This window comes from Alosa sapidissima, chromosome 10 (genome assembly GCF_018492685.1).
Source record: "Alosa sapidissima isolate fAloSap1 chromosome 10, fAloSap1.pri, whole genome shotgun sequence".
Taxonomy (NCBI): domain Eukaryota; kingdom Metazoa; phylum Chordata; class Actinopteri; order Clupeiformes; family Clupeidae; genus Alosa; species Alosa sapidissima.
The window spans coordinates 8205144-8226202 of NC_055966.1; the positions used below are offsets into that span (position 1 = coordinate 8205144).

Consider the following 21059-nt stretch of genomic DNA (forward strand, 5'->3'; position numbering starts at 1 on the left):
CTGAAGAACCGACAGAGCGTTGCTAGCCACCGAGGCTGCGGCGTGTGTGTGTGTGTGTGTGTGTGTGTGTGTGTGTGTGTGTGTGTGCACCCACGCACTTGCATGTGTGTTTCCTGAGTGTCTGACTATAAAATGCTGCAGCTTTCAGCTGGATGGAATTGACACTTGGTCTTTAGGTAAATGAACCTCAGCCAAATATTTATTTTGATCTCATTTTTGTTTTCTCTCTCTCTTTTTCTCCTTCTCTTTTGAATGTTGTTTTGCGTTTTTTAAAATGATCTTTATTGACTTTTGTTCTGTGATCGGCACCCTATCCTGTTTGGTGTGTGTGTGTATGCTCCCTTGTGTGTTTGGGGGGAGTGATTTTTTTTATTTGCTTGTACTTACCAAGAAAACATGGCATTTTTGGTTTCCACCATTTTATAGAGATAATGTGTCATTTAGTGAAAATGTAGCCCTGGTTGAACAGAAAGTGTGGACAATGACATTGAAACAAAAACACATACAAGCACACACACATATACGTATACAGTACATACTCATACACACATCACTAGAGGCAGGGTGCGCTTTTTAATTGTTCTGAAAGATGCAAAAGATCCTGAATGACGATGTTATCCTCACTCCCCACTGGTTTACGCTAGTAGCAGCCTGACACAAACGTTGATATACTATTTGATGGACAGTCTTTTTAATTCAAGAGAAAGGAGTCTTTTTTTTAAAATCAAATAAGTATTTGTGTTTTTTAAAGAAGCCAGATAGATGTATAAAAGCACCTTGAGTCATCGTAAGGCTCGCTGATGGCCGAGGAAGAAACCCGAAAAGAAGAGCCCATGTACATAACAGCGTTTGATTTCAGTATTGCTTCTGAGTGTCCGCACACAGCATACTGTAGATGAGATTCTCCAGGGGTGAGCAGCAGTGTCACCTCTCACTGGCATCTGGTAGACACCAAGGCAACTGCACTTGCTTTCCTTCCTTCCTTCTCTAATTTGTATCTTTTGCATGGGATGGTAAAAACAAATTGATGCTGCAGAAGTGGCAAAAGGACAGGAAGCGTGCATAGCCTGTATGCACTTGTAAGTTGTTACCGAGTGACCGTTTCAACAGCAGATCAGGACTCTATCGCTTATATGTACATAAAATGTGACGTGGCAAGCAAGAGGGCTGGAGGGCAGAAAGGGACAAAGAGCCGGGGATCTTTTTTTTTTTCTCTCTCTCCTTGTGTGTTGTGTGTTGGACTGTTTCGGGTGTTTTTTCTACAATTTATTGATATTGTTATTATTCTGATAGAGCAGCGCACTTTAGAATCTACCCCAACCAACACCACCCCAAGCCAGGTGGGTCTACCATAAAAATGGTAGGGCCATTCACACTTCCCTCCTACCTCCTCCTCCTCCCCCTCCCAACCTGAGAGACCTCTTTCCATGGCCCATGCAAACTCTTAGCTCACCCCCTTAGTCCAGAACCACACACTCTCAAACACACTTGCCACTCCTTGTTTCGCAGTTCCTATGACCTCTGCTCGCTTGGTGTTGCAGTATGTTTCTTCATAGAAAGACCTACACGGACCCTCATGATGAGCTCCATGCTTCATTGGGTTATACCAGCTGGGCAGTAGCCCTGCTAAGGCACCTGACTTTAGAGGTCCACATCCTGTTTTAGGTGATTGAGTGCTTTTTTATTAACTGATTGAGATTGTTTTTTTTTTCTTCTTTCTACTGCTAAAAACATCCTTCAGCCTAGTCCATTTTTTGTACCCATGCCGTTGACTTCAGGGAAGGAGAATCCATCTTCACGCATTCAAGCCTGTATTGCACTTGTCATCTTGTTAGCAGAGGATTGCAGTTTTGGAAAAAAAGTGGAAAAAAGAAACAAAAAAACATAACAAGTCACCTTTGTAAATTTGAACCTTGTACTTATCTAGATTAGACTTACTTGACACGTGTTGCAAGTGTGCAATTCTGAACAGAAAAAAATCTATATATTATGTCTAATGATTATTTAAAAGATGTACACAAATTGTTTTATGGTGCATTTGTATATTCTCTGAGTGAACTTATGGATGAAGGATATTTAAAGATGGTGGTGACCATGGCTTAGACACCTTGGGGTTGTTCATTGGGCTTCAATAGCCAGACAGGTTGAAATGTCCCACTGTATCGCTAATGGCCATAATCATGTACCTGAGAGACCTCTAGAGGGGTCTACAGGTCTGAGAGATGCAGAGAAAGGTCATTTTCGGACAGCTTCATACGGGCTGTATTGAACCCCAGGGGATCGCTTTGGAAGTGGGGTCTCGTGGGTCGAGACCTAGTAACGGAGCTGCCTCGCGTTTTGGCAACCAGTTTCTCTGTTGTGTATGGTTTTATGTTTTCTCTCTCTCGCTCTCGTTCAAATATCCTTTTGGCTAGAAATGGACTTGTCTTTCTGTGCACTCTCTTCAGATCTGTTTGTGACCTGTGCTCTTCCAGAGAGTTGTGGATTATTTTTGTTTGTTTGTTTGTTTTGTTGGCTTGTTTTCTTGCTTCTTCAACATCCATGCATATCCATCCATTCATGAACGCTGAACGAGATGCCGAGCCTTGTTCTTTTCTGCACCTGCCAGGACCCCCTGGTGATCTCCCATGCTCGTGGCATGGCCCTCTCACTGCTCGCCAACACCGCCTCCGCCACCTGCACCATCGCCAAACATCTCGCCCCCTTTTTCTCTCGTTAGAGCACTAGGACGTTTCTCAGTAAACCCTCCAAAGACCTCTGTGTCCAATCCCATTTGACCACCTGAGCCAGCTCGGAGCAAAGCCTTAAAATCTCGACGCATGCTGTACGGGAGGGCCACCGCGTCTTAGAGATCCTCCCCATTTCCCACCATTTTTATTGGAGAGGGTGGCTTTCGAGAATTATATACATATATAGACAGAGAGAGAGAGAGGGTGCCAGCTATAGGTTATGAAGAATAACCTTGTGCCACATCTACCAGTGGTTCCCAGGTAAAGTCTGGCAGTGAGAGGAAGACACTAGGGAGCCCTGCAGGAGTGTGGCCATTGCTCTCTTCATCCAAGAGGGCCCCAACAGTGTGTGTCTGATTGTCTGATTCCCATGTGCATAGAAACAAGTGATCTGGAAGGTGTGTGAGTGTGGGGGGCAGGACTCGGCCACGGACAACGGGGTAGGGAGAGTCCTCATAGCGATCACTCTGGTATGTTTGGAGCACCCTTTGACTAAAAGACTGTTGTATCCTGAGCTTTGAACAAAAAAAGAGAGGGGGTTGGTTCCTGGATGGGTTTCCTGCTTAAAGGCCACAAGCCATGAAGCCATGAAAAAAAGATGTCCCGTTTTCTACAAGTGAAACAGATTTGTGGATCTGTAGGCTTAGCGAAGCCTTGATGTACCTGGTTGCTTGTTCTGGCATATGTAATGATGTATAGGTCTGACATGGATCTCAGAATTACAGTAGGAGTCATTGTAATCAAAACGAAAGACAATCGTCAAGTAAATAGTTAACTTGCGCCCCCCCCACTCCCCATATTCCCCATGTATGATGATGTTTAGAGAATCTCACTCATTTTCTAGTGTTAATTTGTGCTGGTGACAGTTCTATTGTCTGTTTTTATTATAATTGTTGTTATGATAATTATCATTACCATTATTGTTATCGTCACAGATGGTAATAATAATGCTAATTTTAGAGAGGCAATTTTTATTTTCTGCGGTTTTGTGTAGGTTAGGCATCCTATTTTATTTGAATTTGAATTTGATTTTATTTTATTATATATAAATATTATATAAATATATTTTGTTTTAATTTGTTTTGTTTTTTCTTTTTTCTTCAAAGGGGTGTTACTAATATTGCACGATTTATTAAAGAAAACAAAAAACTATTGTAGTAATATTAGTACTTATTGGTAATTGAGGGAAGTGGTCAAACCGAAGTTGAATATAATGACCAGTTCAATGCTGCAATTTCTAGTCAAATGTAAAATAAAAACACATAGGTAAGTTGGTACAAAGACACATTTAATTTATTTCAGACCAGACACAAAGATGTCGATGCATGGGCGTTAAACAAGCAAAGAATGATTCATGTTATACAAAATAAACTGAAAATGTAATATCAATAAGAATATACACCACACAAACCTAGGATAGAAATTGAAGAAAAAAGTTGAAAAGAAAATTATAGCTAATATATTGTGTTAGGCTAGTCTGCTTTTGAGTTTTGTTGTATAAAAAAATCTGTTGTTTTCGGAGAATGATATACAATTTGTGTATATTTTCATAAACAAAGTATGCACTGATATGTTATTACAAATTCTATACTGCTTTTACAAAAAGAGTGTTTGTTATTGTACCAAAGTATCCATTTGTCCTTTATTCCCTTCCCCTTTTGCGTATGTTCTACCGTATTTTATATATTAAATAGTCAAGTTGACCTACAAAGATGGCCTCTGTTTTGTTGTTGATTTATTTGTTTACTTTTCTCAATTTCTTTTTAAAAAGATTAACACATTTATCTCCCCATAAAGGTACTCTGGTATTTAGTCATTTAATAACTTGCTGATTCTAAAGGAAGAAGTTAAGTATTACAAGTCCAAAGGACTGCTAATTTTGTTTTATGTTATTTATTTATTTTCTCTGGGGTCCTGGGTCCTCTGCAGTCCTGACTTAAAATGCATTGTGTTGTGTAGACCACTAGATGGCAGTCCACAGACAGGTCATGCAGAGATGGAACTTATTTATGGCTTTGTGGCTATACTGTAGCTTTCTTGTTTGTGTAGAGCCCAATTCAGTCATAGGAATTTGAGGAGTATCAAACCAATGGGTTAACAAATATATAATATATATATATGTTTTGCCACATATGTTACTGTGTGCTTGCAACTTGTGAAGATGACCAAATCCTTGTAAAATATCAGCTCTCTGAAAAGTCCCTGTGAGGAAAATTTGGTCTCTGCATTTATCCCAATCCGTGAATTAGTTAAACATACTCAGCACAGAGTGAACACACAGTGAGATGAAGCACACACTAATCCCGGTGCAGTGAGTTGCCACAACCGCGCTCAGGGAGCAGTGAGGGGTTAGGTCCGACGCGCTAACCAGTAGGCCACGGCTGCCCCTAAAGCATGCTCTATAAGAAAAGCTGAACACAGAACCACTAACTTTCCTAAAGACTCACAACAGCGTGCATTACCAATAGTGTGTACCATTTTACCCATTATCTTTTCCATCTAGGCCTACACAACTTAAAATGTATGCAAAATGTGAATCAATCACTTTTGTTCTGAGTTGCCCTTTACCAGCTGACGCTTGAGTGAGTCAATACAATGATTGAAATATAATGATTTATTGACTATACCCCCCCCCCCCTTTTATCTTGTGTGTGTGTGTGTGTGTGTGTGTGTGTGTGTGAGAGAGAGAGAGAGAGAGGGGGATAGAAGGAGAGAGATTTGCGTATGTGTATGTATGTGTGTTTCTGCTGTTTGCACGTGGCTATGGGAGACGTTGTCTTGAACAGATGTCTGACCTCATTGTCAGCTGTGAGGGTCAGCTGCTCTGTCCCCCACAGACGGTTGGCTTAAATGTGTCCTCACCTCAAGTGCCTTGGGCTTTTCCCTTTCTGCATCGTCACTTCAGTTCACTGACTTAAACCTTGTGGAGTCTATACATACTCAAAACCCGACAGTAGCAGTGCTAACCGCTAAGTGATGAGAGAATAACAGCTGGATTGTTATGTCTTATAGCTAACATCCACAGCTTTTCTACTCAGAATGTGATGGTGCCATATCTTGGCTGGACAACCGTGTCAACATTCCAGCCAGCAGTGGAGCTCAACTGCTTTGGGATATCCTGTCGTGTTGACCTCAGCTGTGAGTTACAGGATATCTAAGTCATTGTCTATCTCTGTTCTGCCCAGAGACTAGTACACACACAAATACACTTTTCCTATTGCTCTGTAAGTTGCTGTAATCTTCATTATTTAACACATTAGAAAAGTTGTGTAATATTTGTCTGTGTTGCTGACAGATTAAATAACTCAAGATCAAATCATAATCATTAAAACAATTTCTAACAGCAGAAGTATAGTGAGAACTTCTCAGCACACACTTTCCATGCTTCCTGCTCCATGAGAGATTGAATAGTGTAGTTTCCATTTTAACACTGACCCTTGATCAGTCTCAATAACACACACAAGGGCTACTCAGTAGCCGATGTCTTCTCGTGCTCTAGGGAATTTCATCCAATCAATATTAACGTCAGATCAAATAAACAAAGATGTAACAGCGGCAATAAAATAGTAATGTTGAATGGCATAAATTGCATAAAAGTGATGGATGGTGACCGACGGATGGGCAGTGGAGTCCGCAGCCTGCCTAAAGATTTTTAGCTCTGTGGACATTCAATCACTCAGTGTCCCCAACATGAGGAGTAAATCAGTGAGTGAGGGGATAATGGAGGCAGATGGCTTTTGGGGGAGGTGTGATGGTCATCCCCACCCCCAGGCCCAGAACTCAGGCCTCTTTTGTGCCTTGTCATGGTCCTGTGAGTCTTGAAATGGCCCCCTTTCTAGTCACAGCCAGATTGGCCGCATATAGGCTAGTGGCCAGGGCTGTTGCGGTCCCTTGCATCAGCCTGGAGTGCGCCTGGTCATTCGTCATTGGCAGGCCAGTAGGGGAAGTGACTCTATTCCCCCGAGATAACAGGTGCTCCCGGGGGCAAGGCATCACAAGACCAGGCTTTGTTGTATGTGGCAGCGGGGAGAAGTGTTGGGGGGGCAGGTGGAAACACACTGTAAATCATGACTAGAAAGCCTTTGTGACTATTTTAAACCAGTGCCTCTGCTGCAATTGACTGCAACAATGTTATCGCATAACCAAATTCGGGGACACGTAATTCTGAGTGGTAGTCATGGCGATCCAGACAACAAGGACACTTTTATTTAGGGGTGGGGGTTAAAGAAACTTAATAAGCACAGCGGCGTCTGTGGACAAGAAGGAGGCTAAGCTAATTCCATTAGAGTCCCCCCCCCCCCCCCTCCCGTTTGAATGGGCTCTGAAATGGCCTGCTGTTGTTGCACTGGCTGCTGCGAGCATGACACCACCACCAGCCATTGAGTGTGTGCAAGAGGAATTTGGGCAGAGATCTGGGAGCTGCTTTATAATGGCCGCCATTGTTCATGACATTCACACAAGCCGAGAGATAAAGGGAGGAAAGGGAAGTGAGGGGAGTTGAAATCATCATGCGTTATTCCTGGTTGTGTTTTTCCACTCCATCCCATCGTATGCTCTCTCTCTCTCTCTCTCTCTCTCAAACACCCTCAAATCTAACAGAAAACTCAAATATTTATCTCTAAAGAGCAATTGCTGCTCTCCCCAAGCCTTTCCTCTCTCCATCTCTATTATTCTCTCATCGCCTGCTCTCTCCTAGAGGGTCTAAGTTCTGTGTAAGCATCTGTGGGGGGGCTCACTGTTGGATCTGTGTCAGCTCTCACACAGGCCTCCCACATTGCCTCAGACTGTCTGCGCTAAGCTAACGGCACTTCAAAATCAAAGTCTTCCTCTAGGTGCCTCATGGACTACATTTGAACTGGGATTTTGTTTTTACTGTTTGTCCAACATGAACTGATTTCTCTGTTTCTCATATTCATCCTCTGTTCAAACTTGACTGCTCACTTTATTTGCATCATTATGCCTCAAGTTGCCTCAAGTTTACAGTTTTCCTCCATTTGTTTCTTGTACTACTCTGAATTCTGTGTAGGCCTGTATTAATATAGCAGTCAGTCCTCATATTGTTTCTTTTGTCTTTTCTTTTTGAAATTCCACAACTCTGGCTTTATTATCACAATCCCATGTACTTCATAGTTAATCACAGTACTTCATAGCATCTGTGCCAACTTTATTATCCAGATAGTTCATTACAAATAATTAGTCATTAAAGCTGATGACAGCAGCGCAGCAATGAAATGTGCCAGTTTGGTAATTAGTAATAATAAGACAAAAAATACACAGATGAGTGGCTTAATATATCTTTGTTTGCACTAACCCGGTATGTCTCTAATTGGGAATTTAGTTCTGTGAAGAAACTGTGTTCAGGGGTGACTCATTGTGTTTCCTATGGTGCAGTGAAGACATTACATCAGTCAAGTATGCAAGTAAAATCTCTTGGGTTACAACAAAACACCTCATTGTTCATTGCATCTAAATCAACTTACAATAAGTGCTTTCAGACATACGTGTAAGACCGGAGGTTCTGCCGATGTTAAACGGTGGGGCCGTATATCTGAACGACATAACCGGTCATGTGGAAGTCCGAATTCACCCGGTGTTTATACTACTCCCTCCCTAGTATTTCCTCCGGACATTATGTAAATGTGCTGTGTCTGAATGAAGCGTAGGACATGCGGTTAAGATCACACCTAGTGAGAGGGCGTGTTGGTGACGTTTCTTTCGTGCGTCCATGTGGTTAGATCTGACTTAAATGCCAGTGTTATGATGGAGTGGCATAATGCTGTCCAGAAAATCTCCGACCTGGAAAGATGCAGACATCACGGAGCTACTGTCCATGAGGGCATACAACATTTTGATAGAACACATGAAGGGAACGGCAAGAGACGTTGTAGCCTACAACTGCATGGCAAACGAATTCAAAAGACTGAATCACCATAAGCAGAAGGCGCTGAAAAGGCAGTAGCCTACAGCGACGTCGTTGACGACAATAACAGGAGTATTTAATAAATTGTTAGCCAACATGGTTTTCTGTTCATTGATACCTCGCTGAGCTCGCTGATATTTGTTGAGCATATATGCCTAGAGAAAATGAAAACGAAGAAAAGCCAACTTTGTTACAAGCTCCTTACGTAAAAGCAATAGACACATGGGGAGAGGATGCTTTTGGAAAAAAATAAACCATGAAAAAACAAACAACTTCACTGTTATGTTAGTATTTTGTTTATTGCTTAAAAACGTTGTATGATGGCCTTGCAGTCTTGAGTTAGCCTACTGAATTGGCTGGTAGCCTACCATAAAGTTTGTGCATGCTCTCTCTCCAACGGAAACCAGATGTGGGGTTCTATAGCCAAGTAATTCTGGTACATAACGTTGAAAACAGATAAATGTGTTTATTCGAAGCACACATACAAATACTGTTTGCTTACTTGACTAGCCTACTTCAAGTATTAGCCTACGCACAATAGATTTGTCTTCTTTAGCCTACATAATGCATAGGCTACACGTTGTAAACAAAAAGCAGCTGTGACAGGCAGCGGCCGCATATATTCTGCGTCATATCTTGCATCTTGTGAACTCTACAAGCCCCCACCCCTCACTCGACAACCACACAGAGATTCTGTAATGTGCGTGATTGTCGTTCACACATACGTCCGTATAAGGTCAGTATTAGGTCCGCAGGTTAGCATCATATCTGAATCATCCGAAGGGTAGGACCTCCGTTTGACAAACCTCCACATGTAGCCTACTCCGGAGGTTATATCTGAAAGCGCTTCATTTCAATGTTAAAGTTTCAGTTCTATTATGGGCAGAAAGGGATGACAACCTTGTTTTGTATTTACGTTATGAAATACTTGATTTACTTATATAATCTAATTATACCATTGTTGTAACCATTAATAGCGTCTGGTCCGATATATGTGCCGCCTGTCAAAGTACTTTCTACCGTTAGCCTACTAGCTTCTGCAAGCTAGTTTAGTTTAACGTTCAGGCTTTTGCTAACGTCATACCGAAGTGTTAACCAAAGATTCTAGAGTGCTACACTTATTCATAAAAGATGCATTCAATCCAAAGTCATGTCTAGTGAGACAGCTCTCTATTTAGGCAGCGAGCCTCTGCCTTCCGTTTCGAACAGAGCTGTAGAAAGGTTCATAGTGTGTTAAAAACTCTGAGACAAGATTACACTGCCTGGTGGCTTTGGTCTTCCTCCAGGTACTATTGAAGTTTTTAACATCCCCCTTTTAATTCATATCAGAACATCAAACACAAAATAGCATTCATGTGTTTTTGCTTAGTGGTATCTTTTAATTATCATATTTAACATAATTAGTCTCAATTAAATTATTGGTGTCCCATCATTCTACTCCTCCCCAGAAGACCACGAGTCGCCTTCATCAACTGAGTCATCTGACTGGGTGGCTGCAACCTGCTCTCCCCCTCTTCCAAGCATGGTCTTTATCTGGGAATGTCCTTCCTCCATCCCGAATAATGGCATTGAAGACAAGAGGGTGGACTTCTCAGCACTCCCGTCGACATCTCGATGGTCTTTGGGAGATCCCCAGGCCTCCTCGAACCTCAGGTGCTGACTGGTTTGAAAGGTGACGCTGTGATGTTGTTCCTGGTTAGCCTCCTCTGGGTTGAAGGTGGCCGCCATCTGTGGAGTGGAGCCCCAGAAGTCTTCCTCCATGTTGGTGCTGAAGAAACTGTGGAGGTTGTCTTTCCCGTTGCTTTTAGGTGGCTCGTCTACTTTGCCATCTTGAAATATGTCGACACACTCAGCCGTTTGCTTGGCATAGGCCTCTGTGAATGGGGAGTTGTTTTCTTCCAAAGGATTGAAGGATTCAAATTCTTTTGGGTTGTCTGCGCCTTGGCTTTTGGAGGAAGTGTTCAAAACCTCCCACTCATCCTCATGGGGATAGCCTTGCTCTGTGAAACACTCAGGGACTCCAAGTGTATCATCACCAAATGCTTCAAATGGGGCTCCAGAGAGATTTTCAGAGGCTTCTTCAAGTGTCGGATGCATCTTGAGTGGCTTGGCAAAGGCGCCAGGAGATGGGCATTGGCTGGCATTAGGCGACTCTTCCTCTGAGGAGTGGGATTCATCTTCTTTTTCTTCATCATCAACATCACTGGAGTGGGCAGCTTGAGGCTGGCTTCCCAGCCTGCTGGCAGGCTCACTGCTCAGGGAGAGATTGCTGGTGGCATCTGCGTGAGTCAGCATGGAGAGTTCCTGCCAATCCTCCTCATCTGTTTTGTCCATGCTATTGTAAATGGTTCCTTTCTCTGTAAATCTGCCCTCTGAAGGTTTGGTTTCAAATTCTCCTGCATCATGTAATGCACCTAAGATGTTTTGAGTTAGTTCAAGTGGCTCAAAATAAGGAGAAGAATGTGTTGGCAGGTCGTCAATTGTATCTCCCTGACTAACAGTCTCAGTTACAACTTCTTTCTTTAAGAACTGTTCAGTTTGAGGGGGCATGTCAACCAGACTCTCCATAGTCTCTTCTGTAAAACTGCCCTCTGAGGGTTTTTTTGAAAATGCTGCTGCTTCATGTAATGTACCTAAGATGTTTTGAGTTAGTGCAAGTGGCTCAACATAAGAAGACTGTGTTGTCAGGACTTCAGGTTTTGGCAGGTCATCAGTTGTCTCTCCCTGACTAGTCTCAGTTACAACTTCTTTCTTTGAAAACGGTTTAGTTTGAGGGGGCATGTCAACCAGACTCTCTGTGTTCTCTTCTGTAAAACTGCCCTCTAAGGGTTCGGTTTCAGATTCTGCTGCCTCATGTGATGTACAAAATGTGTTTTCTGTTAGTGCAAGTGGCTCAACAAAGGTAGAGGACTGTGTTTTCAGGTCTTCAGGTTTTGGCAGGTCATCAGTTGTCTCTCCCTGACTAAAAGTCTCAATGACATCTTCTACCTTAAAATACTGTTTAGTTTGGGGCTGCATGTCAACCAATCTCTCCATAGTGTCTTCTGGGAAGTCCTCAGGTAAAATGTGTGTTTGAGTGTTCTCAGCCTGTTCCTTGTGCATCAATTCTATATCCTCCTGTCTCTCCTCGTCCTTCCCTGTGTCCTCAACGTTTTGTAATTCTTTATCTGCCTCCATGGCATCACTCCTTGAATGATCCTCTCCAATTTCAGTCTTCTTCTCATCCATCTTCCTCATTTGGTCAACAATCATGCTCTCATAGTTAGCATTACCATACTCTTCTTGGAGAGCCATGTAGTGGTTTTCTGACAGAACATCAATCACAGGAGGGGGTTCATTTATCCCCACCTCACCCATGGCCTCTACCTCTGGCTCCTCAGACAAGTCCTCCATGGTGTCAAACCTTTTGCACTTGGTGACAGCCCGGTATTCAGCCCCTGCATGGCGATCATCTTCGCTGTCGCTGGAGTCGCTCACGCCCATGTGGGAGGCCTGGGTGTTTACGTCAGTGTCATCGCTTTTGTACCGGATGAGGGGTCGAGTGTCGGTGAGCGTGTTGTCCAGAGCGTAACTGTCAAAATCCCCTGGGTCTGTCTTCCATGACATGGACACGTTTGGGGAGTCGTCTAGTTCCTCACCATCTTTCTCCTCTCTCTCACTGAAGTCCTCCTTCCCCTCCACCTCCTCTTTCTCGCTGAAGTCCTCTTTCTCCTCAACCTCCTCTCTCTCATTAAAGTCCTCCTTCTCCACCTCCTCTCTCTCATGACAGCCATCTTCATGTAGCTCTGGATGCTCTTCACTGTGGCTGGTTTGTTCCTGCTCATGATGTGTGGGCAGTGGATCTACTTCAAAATCCATGCTGAAGTTGTTATGTGGGATGGAAACTACATCCTCTTCAAAGTCTCTTTCTGTTGGCTGGTATTGTTCTGTATCTCTACATTTGTCTTCCATGTCTCCTTCCATTTTTTTGCTGTCAGTAAACATTGTATCTTTCCCATCCTCAAAACTCCTCAGTTCTTCTTCAACTTTTTCCTCCTGCATTTCTTTCTCTTGCTGTGACAAGTCATTAGCTTGGCCCTCTTCAAATACTTTCTTTGTTTCCTGTGCCTTACATTCTAATGCATTTATTTGTTCACTTCCATCAGCCATGTTCTCTACTGAGAAAGCCTGACTCGTATCGGTCTCTCTTTCTGGGTCAAAGAAGCAGTTATTTTCCTCTAAATCTGCAAAACCATTGCTTATTGCTTCACCACAATCAAAATCTTCAATGATCAGCTCAGTTGAGTCTTCAAAATCACCAAACTCTGTGACTGTATTTACTCTGTCCAGTCCAGAAACATCTGGCTGTTTATCCGCCCTCTTGGTCCTCTCCACATTGGTCATTGGATCTTTTTCTGTCCATGTGCGTTGAGGTTCCTGCTCAGGTTGTGACTGGATCCACTCAGAGAAATCATCAGTCATCTCACCTTCTGTGTCGCATGCAGTGCTCAGTTCAGTTGCTGGTGATGTGTTGTGCATATCCACTCTCTGTGCACTGAAATCCTGGAGCACACCATGGTCATGGACAGCCATTATCCCATCACACATAATGCTGTCATCTGCAACAAGGATGTCAGAGGCTAGCTCTTGATCTTTAACCCCAGTCGTCTCCTCAGTCATGTACCTCTCAAAGGACTCTTCCATGGCAAGGGTGTTTGGTGTGGCGGAGGCAGCAGAGAAAGCTGCAGCATACCTCACCTCCTCACAAACCTCCTCAGGCCTGAAGTGATCTACAGAGTCCTTGCCATTTAGCGCCTCAGTGGCTGTGTTAAGCGTGGACCAGTCCTCTGCCCTGGACTCCTGCTCCTCTTGCGCAGCTGGGGAATGGTCAGGGGCTGCAGAATGAATACAGTTTGGGGTTGAGAGAGGAGTGCTTGATGTCAGCGGTGGTTTAGGTTGCAGGCTTGATCTCATGGCTGAGGTGGAAGGTTTGCTTGTGTTGCTGGAGAAAGCTGTTTTTGGAAGGATCTGCTTCAGCTCCTGACGACTTGGGAATCCATCTGTAAATATGATAAAAGATTGTTAAAGCAATTTGTACTTACAAACTGGTTAGTTTTTTTTTACTATGTGAAATTCAGAAATTACCCCTGGAAACTTACTTTCTCATTTGGCTGGCATTTCTATCCAAAGCAACTTACATATTGCCATTTATTACAAGTACCAGTTGTCCCATTGCAACTCAGAGTTAAATGCCTTAGTCAGAAGCACAGTGGTGGCAGCTGAAACTCAAACCCACAGCTTTTCTGGCTATTACATGCTAACCCAGCTCTTTAGCCATTAGGCCCCTGGAAACAGCACATCGGCTAGACTGGTGGGTTAGGATTCATTTCTGCACCTCCATCTCAACCTGTAATTGACTGGCACTGAAGCCTGATTAGCACCCATTTCCTGCCCACAATAAACCTCAGCAATCTATAACACTATAACCTCCAGAACCAATCAAATGTCTCCTCTGAAATTAGCCAGACTGACCCTCTCTGGACCCCTCTCCCAAAGGTCTTATCAGGATACCCAGTCCTCAAGCCCCAGCACTTGCTGTAATGGAGCCCATATTGATTACATCATTTCCTCAGCTCTAGTCTACGTTACTGGCAGGCAGAGGGATTGGACAACAGACCATTGGGGACTGAGTAGGGCAGCTTGAGTTTCCAGGTTTAATGTGCAGCTAGCATGTAAGCCTCCCCAACCCATTAGTCCATAATGAGGTTATGAAACTAGGTCTCCAAAGAGCCAGTCTGATGTAAATTATTCAGCGTGGTTCAAATGAATAGGGGTAGAAGGACGCACAGCCGCTTCTTTTCAGAGATTCAATTAAGTGCTTTGAAAAAAAAAATCTGGTGTGTTTAGCAAACAGCAAACAAACAAAAAAAAGATTTAAAAAATACCTGTGGAGAAGACTGTCCGGATGGCGTGTTTGTTTCTGGAAGGGTCATTGACTCGTTGGTTTTCACCATCTAATAAAGTTCTGAAAAACACACACACAAAAAAAACAAGACAGACATTAGTTTTTGGAGTCTGCGGTCATCTTCAGGAGACTTTACAAAGTTGAGATTAAATTAACTTTATTTCCTCAAAACAATTTGAATTACGGCAAAAACATAACAACTGAGGGGAATTTCCCTGGCAAGGGGCGAAGTGTCCAGCATCTATTCAGACACACTTTTTGAGAGCGGGTGAGGGGTGGGCCGTGCTTTTTGTTCCACTTGGACAACAGGGGTAGATTGCACACTCTTGTTATGGAAATAGGACGACACTTTTGTCATTGTCAGACCATCTGCAGCACACAGGCTAACGCAACAGCCTTCTTTTATACATGCTACCGTCTGCTTGGCCTTTCACTGAAATACTCACACACACACACATTGCACACACATACCCACACATGCTGTCGGGTCCAAGCAGTAGCAAGCAGTACTAATAAGTCATGCACAGATGTTGCGTTCCCCGTTTGGCACATTCCGACACACACACACAGACAGAGAGAGAGAGAGAGAGAGAGACGCAAACATACCAGCATACAAATTCCCATTCCCACACACCAGCACATAAACACGCAGAGGCACAGACAGACACAAGTCTACTTAGTGTTTGATGAAACCTGATGAAACATTTGAAGCAGTATGAAATCTGCTCCTTACAAAAATGATGCGAAAGATGAACCTTTGATCCATATAGCAGGGATGCAGCGGGGATGCCGAGACTCGACCTCCACCTGCCCAAAACCCCCCACCCACCCCCCCGTCACTCTAGACTCCCCAAGCTCCCTAGCTGCTGGGGTAGGATGCGGAGGCACCGGGGGTCAATGCCAGAGGGGAGACGGAGGCTCATGCTGATCTAAAGTTACCCCTCGGCCTGAAAGCGGAGACCCCCTCTTTCAAGGGTATTGACCCACTATCGCTACGGCAATCCACACTATTTCTCCTCGATCTTTCAGACCAATCTATCTTTCTGACAGCCTCTCAATGGAGCAGTGGAGAAACGCTTGCATGACAGAGTTGAATCGCTCATCAATAGTAGAAGGGCAAACCTAACTGATGTGGTGGGCAGGTGACAGAAGAGGAGGATAATTGAGAGGAATTATGGATCTTTTGTGGGTGTTTTCTGTTTTGAGTATAAATTTCACAAAGCCTCTTTTGACACACTGGTGAGAAAAAGGAGTTGTCACTGAAAGCAGACTCGCTTGGAGAAAAGGAAAGCACCTGTAAGTGGCAACCTCCAGCCCCAAAGACATTTTCAGCTGCAGCAGGGTCCGGCTCTCCATGATGAGGTCCTCAATCTGCACCGCGAGGCTTGTCTTCTCCTCCTCCAGCGCTTCCACATGGACCTGAGACACACAGGCCAAATGGCAAAGTTATACAAAGTTGTACCTCTATACAGACAAGGTAGATGAATGTAGACCCAACAGAAAATGGAAAGTGATTTAGCTCTGCTATTCAGCGCTGCTCAGAAAGACCCAGGATGCCTGCCTCTGTTTGACCTACCACAGACCTCAGAGCAGTTCTAAAGCCATGGTCATATTTACACTGCTGAGCTGCATTTCATTTGGTTGATGTGATTTTCAACTCTCTCAACGGAAGATAAAAGCTTCACAGTAGAGATCACAGTACCAGTTCAGTCATGCGACAGAGTTTCAGTGGCATAACACCACTTTCAATTAGCAAAACTTGTTGAGTTTACTAGCAATTAAGAAAAATGGAACAATGTGAAGATGTTAAATATGACTGAATAGAAATGGAGTGAAAGTATTTGTCTTTTTTTGTCATTGAGTGAGGTTCTGCTGTGACTTTCCCTGTAGTCCTCTTCCCCCACATGAGCCCTGATGACCTAAAGTGACCTCAGCGAAACAAGACCAGCCTCCTCCGAGCAGCAGTTAGTTGTTAGATCTCAGTAGATCACTGGCCCACCTTCAAACACATTCTCACTTTGATTTGGATTTTTAATCTTTTGAAATTATGATAGCTTAGCGTCGCAGATCATACAGGCTCCACATGAAGAGCACTTAAGCCTTTAGCCAAGTGAAGTGCATTTCATTCCAAGTGTTAGACACTTCTGTAAAACTATCAACAAACAAACACATAACTGGAAGCTGACAATACAAAGTACAAACAAATGTATCACTGTGAAAAGCAAAGCTTCAAAGGCCTGTTAATTAGGTATTACATTAATGTTTACTTCAATTTGCATTATTCATTTTGTCATGCAATGTTTTTTGACCCAAAAGGAATTTACGAAGGAAATGTATGTTTTTCTGGCTCTCATTCATCACTTATTTCATTGCACAGTGACAGGAAATCCTGTCATTATTATTGGATGCTGTATGGTTTCTTAAAATAATCATTACCCATAGCAATGTAATCAGGTTTATAATGGAACTTTCCCATCATTCATATGAATTCATGTTGTTTGGAGAATTTATTTTCCAAAATGTCATATGTCTCACAAGTTGGTAGATTGCTCTTTTTCTAACTGGCCAAAGCCTGTAAATATTCAGACCACATACACATGTGGTTACTCATCATCAGTGAGAGAGAATGGTGTCTGAGTCAGAACAATAGACCTTTTGAGGCAGTATCCCAGAACATAATCTACTTAGGTTTCAGAATGAAGTCACTAATTAAAGCCTTAGTTTATGTAACTGAAAAAGCTCACATTATTTTCTTTGTGTTTTGATAACATGAAATGTCCTGTACGTGCCCCAAACTATTAGCTTATTTGAGATATTGCCCTCTAGATTTTACATACAGGCAATCTTTCCCAGTGATCCATTACGCAAATTCTACCCTCCCCGAAGCATGGGTGTTTCTTGGGACAGGTGCCACCCGTGTCCCCCTCACCTGGAGCTGAGTGATGTCCTGGCTCTGTCTGTCCCTCTGATGGGTCACTCTCCTCTCCAGCATGTCTTTCTTGGCGCGGGCCGCCTCCAGGTCCTTGGTCAGGCTCTGGAGCTTCATCTGGTTCTCCCTCCTCTCTTGCGAGATGTGGCTCAGACGGGCCTTGGCCTGGCCCAGGGACTCCTCCAGCCGCTGTGCCTGCCTCTCGTACGCCTCCGACGCCACTCTCCACGCCTGGGCCGCCTGCTGCGAGTACTCCAGGCCCAGGTCGCACGCGCTCGGTGCGTGGGTGTGGGTGTGGGCGTGCGCTGGAGCCAGCTGCAAAGGCCTGGCCTGAGCCAGCGAGGCCTTCATTGCCGAGACGTCCTCCCGGTGGACCTGCGTCTGGAAGTGCAGCTCGTTCTCCAGCTGGGCCGCCGCGTCCTTGAGCCAGATCTGCGCCCTGTGCTCGTCCTCCAGCTCCCTCCGACTCTCCGCCAGGCGGCCCTGGGCCTCGGCGCGTGCGGCCGCCACCTTCTGCCTCTGGCACTCCACCGCCTGCAGCTCCTCGCTCAGGTTGCCCATCTGCACGTCCAGCTTGTCCTTCTCCGTCCAGGCACGCTGCAGCTCCTCCCTGGCCTCCTGCAGCGCCGCCTCCAGGGCTCTCCGCTGCTGCGCCCGCGGCTCGTGGCTGCTCCTCAGCGTCTGGATCTCCTCCCGCAGGACGTGGTTCTCCATCTCCAAGTACTGGACCCGGCCCAAGTAGGACTCCAGGCGCCTGTTCAGGTCCAGCATCTGGTGCTTCTCCTGGCCCAGGCACGTGTAGCTCTGGGGTGGGCGAACGCCGATTGGGATCTCCATGCTTGCGGCTCAGAGGGGGTGCAGGAGGTAGAGTGATGTAGAGAGCTGAGAAAGAAAGACAGACGGAGAGAGAGAGAATGAAAGAGAGAGAGAGTACCGGTCTGCTTCCTTTCTGGTCTCTTATCCGGTCGTCCTCAGTATGTGAAGTCTGTCTTTCAGCAGGACAGTGGCAAGAGGGGTCAGATCATGCCAAGAGGTTGAGCGCCCCAGCTAGAGTGACCCGTTCAGAGACACTCCTTTTTCTCTAGAATGGTGTGAGGAGGGGGGGTGGGCGGAGGAGGGTCGGGGGAGGGACCCTGGGGATGGAGATGGAGCGTGTGGATGGGCGGGGCAGGATGGAGCCAGAAGGCAGTGCAGTGATGTCATTGTGGAGTTAACTCCCCCTGTGCTGCTGAGAGATCCTCTGGGCGGTTTCATTTTATTTTAGGAAAAGTTTTCAAGCAAGCCATACAAGTTATAAACAAGTTGTGTACTACAGAAAGTTATTCTTGGTGTTTTATTTACATCATATTTGTCATATTTACTTTGTTTTATGTGGTACTTTTTCACACAGTTGCTGTTTACTGTTTAGACTGTTATGGGAGATGTAACATAAGTTCAATATGAGAAATAAATATCATATGCACACCACCTTACCGGTACTATTTTTTATTTTCTGAGGATTTGTGAATTTGCCTAATAATCATTATCACATTCAAATTCAAAGCTGTTCTTTGTACAACAATAGTACCACATACTATGATCTAATGATCTAAACACAAACAGAATAGTATCATACTGATTAATATTAAAATAAAATACAGCCTGTCTCTCTCAGCCCCTAAGATCACATTATACAGGCTATACTAGCCTTATACACAATCTGGACTGTGGTCATAACATCTACACCTTATAACTTATTCCCTGGTACATATTGTTCTTAAAGTATATTATTTTTCTTGTTTGTTAAGCAATTCTATTATGTGTACATTCTGTCTTTTTATAATATTTATTAACAAGCAAAGTTATTGCTCTTTTCGATCCCTGCACTGTTCCCTTTAGCACTACCACCATTGCACACACTCTACCATAGCACCTTATCATGGTCAATGCATCACATGGTCAGTCTATACCAGACCTTTGTAATCACTTCACATGCTCTTTGATTTTTACATTTCTGTGAGTGATTTTTATGTATCTGAGATATATGGGTGTATGTGTGTTTGTTGTATTATGGTTGTATAAGCTGCTGGATGCCTAAAATTTCCCAGAGGATATATCTATCTATCTATCTATCTATCTATCTATCTATCTATCTATAAGTATAAGTATAGGTATACTCTTTTGATCCTGTGAGGGAAATTTGGTCTCTGCATTTATCCCAATCCGTGAATTAGTGAAACACACTCAGCACACAGTGAACACTCTGAGGTGAAGCACACACTAACCCCGGCGCAGTGAGCTGCCTGCAACAACAGCGGCGCTCGGGGAGCAGTGAGGGGTTAGGTGCCTTGCTCAAGGGCACTTCAGCACTAGGGCACTACTGGTCGGGGTTCAAACCGGCAACCCTCTGGTTACAAGTCCGAAGCGCTAACCAGTAGGCCACGGCTGCCCCTTAGATAGATCTATCTATCTATCTATCTAAATACAAAACGGAGTGTAATGTCTGCGTTCCTGTTATTTCTGCTCCCTCTTGTGGTGAATGTCCTGAATTGCAGGACAAACTGGTGCCCACTCCTTTACTGTGTCCCGAGGACATTATTCAGTATATCAATTTGGATATCCAGAGTAGTTTGAGGTGACTGGCGATTAATTGTGTTTTAATGCTATCATCTACTATTCCATAAAGTCAAACCTGAATTCTGTATAAATGCCAGACTATCAGGTTCAGCCACATGACAGAAAGGGTTGTGTAGAATGCCTTCAGAGACTTACTCAACACTGCATGCTTCAGCTGAGTCTTACATGACATGGGCCTAAAGACTGAGATTCAGGGAATAATTTAAGAATTTAAGTGTGACTACTTGCTCAATTCTTCCAGTTTTTGTTATGGATCGAAACCTTCTGTATTAAGTGTTCATCTGTACAATGTAAGGTAATCATACATTACATAACACTGTGAATACAGAACCTTTGCACACATTTTATGTTACAGACATAAGAAAAAGGGTAACTTTCTCTTGAGACATTACCGGGGGCTTTTCACATATCCTCTGATGCAAGCAGCTTCCTAATAATGTTGACACTTATTCCAGTGTTCACAGTGTTAACTGTCTCCTCGTTGAAGACTCTTTGACCTGCGAATGTCTGAGAATGATGGAAGAGGAGGTTTGCTACTCCAGTGTACTTTTCATCAAATCTAAAGAAGCCAAGCCAAGAGGTATGTATGTCTTCTTCAGTCAGCTTTCATGTTCTCTATAGCTTTAGCAGAAGTGTTTTCACCTTATAAAACAGACTTACTAGTTACTGTACAGGAAATTGATTTCCAAAAAGTAGGAATGGCCAACTATTTTAACTTCCATAAATTCAGATACTGTACAGACAAATACAACCTAAACTACCTGCCATACTGTAGTTAGTGAAAAAGAAATAGTCATACCCATTCATTACATTCATAATATTGATTTAATGTTGGTTTTCTCTTGACCAATATGTTTGTTTTGACTGAAAATTAGACCGCAAAATTCCAAAAGATTGTAAGACAATGTGGTAGAAACATGG

At 43.7% G+C, this 21059-nt stretch overlaps 3 protein-coding genes across 17 annotated transcripts in view; 2 read left to right on the forward strand and 1 right to left on the reverse strand.

Moving 5' to 3' along the window:
* The window catches only part of mef2d (myocyte enhancer factor 2d), a 60972-nt gene extending 56528 nt beyond the window's left edge, over positions 1 to 4444 (forward strand). For all 12 annotated transcript variants that reach the window (XM_042106013.1, XM_042106011.1, XM_042106009.1 and 9 more), the window contains one exon: positions 1 to 4444. This exon is cut by the window's left edge and continues 1754 nt beyond it. The gene's annotated coding sequence lies outside the window, so the exon portion shown is untranslated.
* A 644-nt stretch (positions 4445 to 5088) lies between these two features.
* Positions 5089 to 21059, forward strand: part of LOC121720135 (asialoglycoprotein receptor 2) — a 43085-nt gene continuing 27114 nt past the window's right edge. For 3 of the 4 annotated variants that reach the window (XM_042106036.1, XM_042106041.1, XM_042106040.1), the window contains exons 1-2: positions 5089 to 5867; positions 20594 to 20718. In XM_042106036.1, coding sequence (XP_041961970.1) covers positions 20652 to 20718 — 67 coding nt within the window. In that variant the 5' untranslated portion in view covers positions 5089 to 5867; positions 20594 to 20651. Of the gene's footprint in view, positions 5868 to 20274; positions 20719 to 21059 lie in introns of those variants that run through there. The other variant, XM_042106037.1, reaches the window with a different exon arrangement.
* Positions 9412 to 18594, reverse strand: nes (nestin). Its single transcript, XM_042105996.1, has 4 exons — positions 17523 to 18594; positions 15888 to 16012; positions 14574 to 14653; positions 9412 to 13688 (listed from the first exon to the last, which is right to left on the reverse strand). The coding sequence occupies exons 1-4, from the start codon at positions 18357 to 18359 to the stop codon at positions 10084 to 10086; spliced, it is 4647 nt and encodes a 1548-aa protein (XP_041961930.1). The 5' UTR covers positions 18360 to 18594; the 3' UTR covers positions 9412 to 10083.